Genomic DNA, 2,500 nt, shown 5'->3' with positions numbered 1-2,500 from the left:
CCATCATCATCACTCCTACCTTCCTCATTATCATTACTATTATCCTCATCACCACCATCATCGTCACTAATACCTTCATCATCATCACCATTATCATTATCACCACCATCACCATCCTCACCATCACAATAAAAACCACCACCATCATCACCATGATCATCATAATCACCACCACCACCACCATCATCATCACAATAACCACCACCATCATCATCACCATCATCATCATAATCACCCTTTTTACACGTTCCTTCCCCTCAGGATGTCTGCCCTCAGCTACATCCGCAGACGAGTGTTTGGGAAGTCTTGGCCGCTTCTCAAGGTAAGTCACGCGAGAACTTTGTGTGTAAGATCTGTCTAAGATCTGTCTGTCTGTCTGTCTGGCTGGCTGGCTGGCTGGCTGGCTGGCTGGCTGGCTGGCTGGTTGGCTGGTGGCTGGAGTGGATGGATGGATGGTGGTGGATGGTTGGCTGGCTGGCTGGCTGGCTGGCTGGCTGGCTGGCTGGTTGGCTAGCTGGCTGGCTGGCTGGCTAGCTGGCTGGCTGGCTGGCTGGCTGGCTGGCTGGCTGGCTGGTTGGCTGGTTGGCTGGCTAGCTGGATGGCTGGCTGGCTGGCTAGCTGGCTGGCTGGCTGGCTGGCTGGCTGGCTGTTTGCCTTTGTCTGTTTGCCTTTTTGTTTGTCTGTCGGTCTGTCTGTCCGGCTGACTGGTTGTTTGTGTGTGTTGCTAGCTGTGTGTCTGTCTGTCTGCCTGTCTTGCTAGCTGTTTTTCTGTCTGGCTGGCTATCTGTCTGTTTGTCTGGCTGGGCTGGCTGTTTGTCTGTCGGTCTTTCTGTCTGTCTGTCTGACTATTTGTCTGTCAGTTTGTCTGTCTATATGTCTGTCTGTCTTTCTGTCTTTCCGTCAGTTTGTTTGTCATTCCGCCCGTAGGTATGTCTGTCTATCTGTATGTCTGTCCGTCCGTCTGTCTATCTGTCTGTTTGTCTGTCTGTCTGTCTGTCTGTCTGTCTGTCTGTCTTCTGTCTTCTGTCCGCACGTCCGTCCGGCCGTCCGTGTGTATGTTTGCCCATCTGTCTGCCTGTCTGTCTGCTCATCTGTCTGTCTGTCTGTCTGTCTATCTGTTTATCTGTTTATCTGTTTATCTGTTTATCTCTCTCTCTCTCTCTCTCTCTCTCTCTCTCTCTCTCTCTCTCTCTCTCTCTCTCTCTCTCTCTCTCTCTCTCTCTCTCTCTCTCTCTCTCACTCTCTCTCTCGCGCGCGCGTGTGTGTGTGTGGGTGTGTGTGTGTGTGTGTGCATCTATGTGTGTGTATCTAAGTGTGTGTGTCTGTGTGTATCTATGTATGCGCGCTTGCATGTGTTTGTAGAGCTATTCAGAAAAAAAAAACACGAAAACAAAATAAAAGGAACGATAAGTTCCCAAAATCATGAATTGGTGAATATTTGAATAAACCACAGAAGAACTAAATATATAGATACATACATGCACACACACTCACACACACACACACACACACACACACACACACACACACACACACACACACACACACACACACACACACACACACACACACACACACACACATAAATATACATAATCCAAACAACAGGGCGAAGAAAAACTCCCAATAAACAAACAGACAAGCAAACCCAGTGCAACAAACGAACAAATAACCCTCATTCCAACCCCCCCCCTCCCCCCCCTCCTCCCCCAGCGTGTGATTCTCCCAACCGTCGTTCTTTTGTTCGTCGTCAACGCGCTCATCGGGAATCGGGAATCAGCCAAGCAGGAATATTCCAACCTCATCGTTCCTGGTGAGTGACGTAATGGCTGGTGTTGTTATGGGGGTGTTATTAAGAGTGGTTTTCGCTTGCACTGGTGATGTTGTGGTTGTTGGTACAATGTTGCATGAACTGGATTAATGATGGTGGTGGTGATGGTCATTATTATTATTATTATTATTATAGATGTTGGCATTATTATTATTATCAATATTATTATGATTATAATTATTGCTGTTGTTGTTGTTATTATTATTATTATTATTATTATTATTATTATTATTATCATTATTATTATTATTATTATTATTATTATTATTATTATCATTATTATTGTCATTATTGATAGTTTGTCAATATCATCATTGTTATCTCGATTATTTTTATTATTATTATTATTGTTACTATTATCATTATTGTTAGTAGTAGTAGTAGTAGAAGCAGGAGTAGTAGTAGTAATATCATTAATATCATCATTATTATCATTATTATTATTATCATTATTATTATTATTATTATTATTATTATTATTATTATTATTATCATCATCATCATCATTATTGCTATTATTACCATCATCATTCTCATAAGTGTCGTTATCATCATTGGCTGCAATAATAACTGCAATAGTAGTTGCCGAAATATTATACTGTTTTCGTTATCACTTGTATTATTGTTTTTCTCACTTCTATATTTGTTACTTTCACACCCATTAACTTT

At 42.2% G+C, this 2,500-nt stretch overlaps 1 protein-coding gene across 1 annotated transcript in view; it reads left to right on the top strand.

Annotated features, from left to right (window-relative positions):
• LOC119570508 (protein O-linked-mannose beta-1,2-N-acetylglucosaminyltransferase 1-like) overlaps positions 1–2,500 on the top strand; it is a 19,003-nt gene that overhangs the window by 1,094 nt on the left and 15,409 nt on the right. The window contains exons 2-3 of the mRNA XM_037918217.1: positions 262–322; positions 1,714–1,813. Coding sequence (XP_037774145.1) covers positions 262–322; positions 1,714–1,813 — 161 coding nt within the window. The remainder of the gene's footprint in view (positions 1–261; positions 323–1,713; positions 1,814–2,500) is intronic.

Source organism: Penaeus monodon, chromosome 4 (assembly GCF_015228065.2).
Source record: "Penaeus monodon isolate SGIC_2016 chromosome 4, NSTDA_Pmon_1, whole genome shotgun sequence".
Classification (NCBI taxonomy): domain Eukaryota; kingdom Metazoa; phylum Arthropoda; class Malacostraca; order Decapoda; family Penaeidae; genus Penaeus; species Penaeus monodon.
The sequence above is the reverse complement of the archived record's forward strand: the minus strand, read 5'-3'. Positions and strand labels throughout refer to the sequence as shown.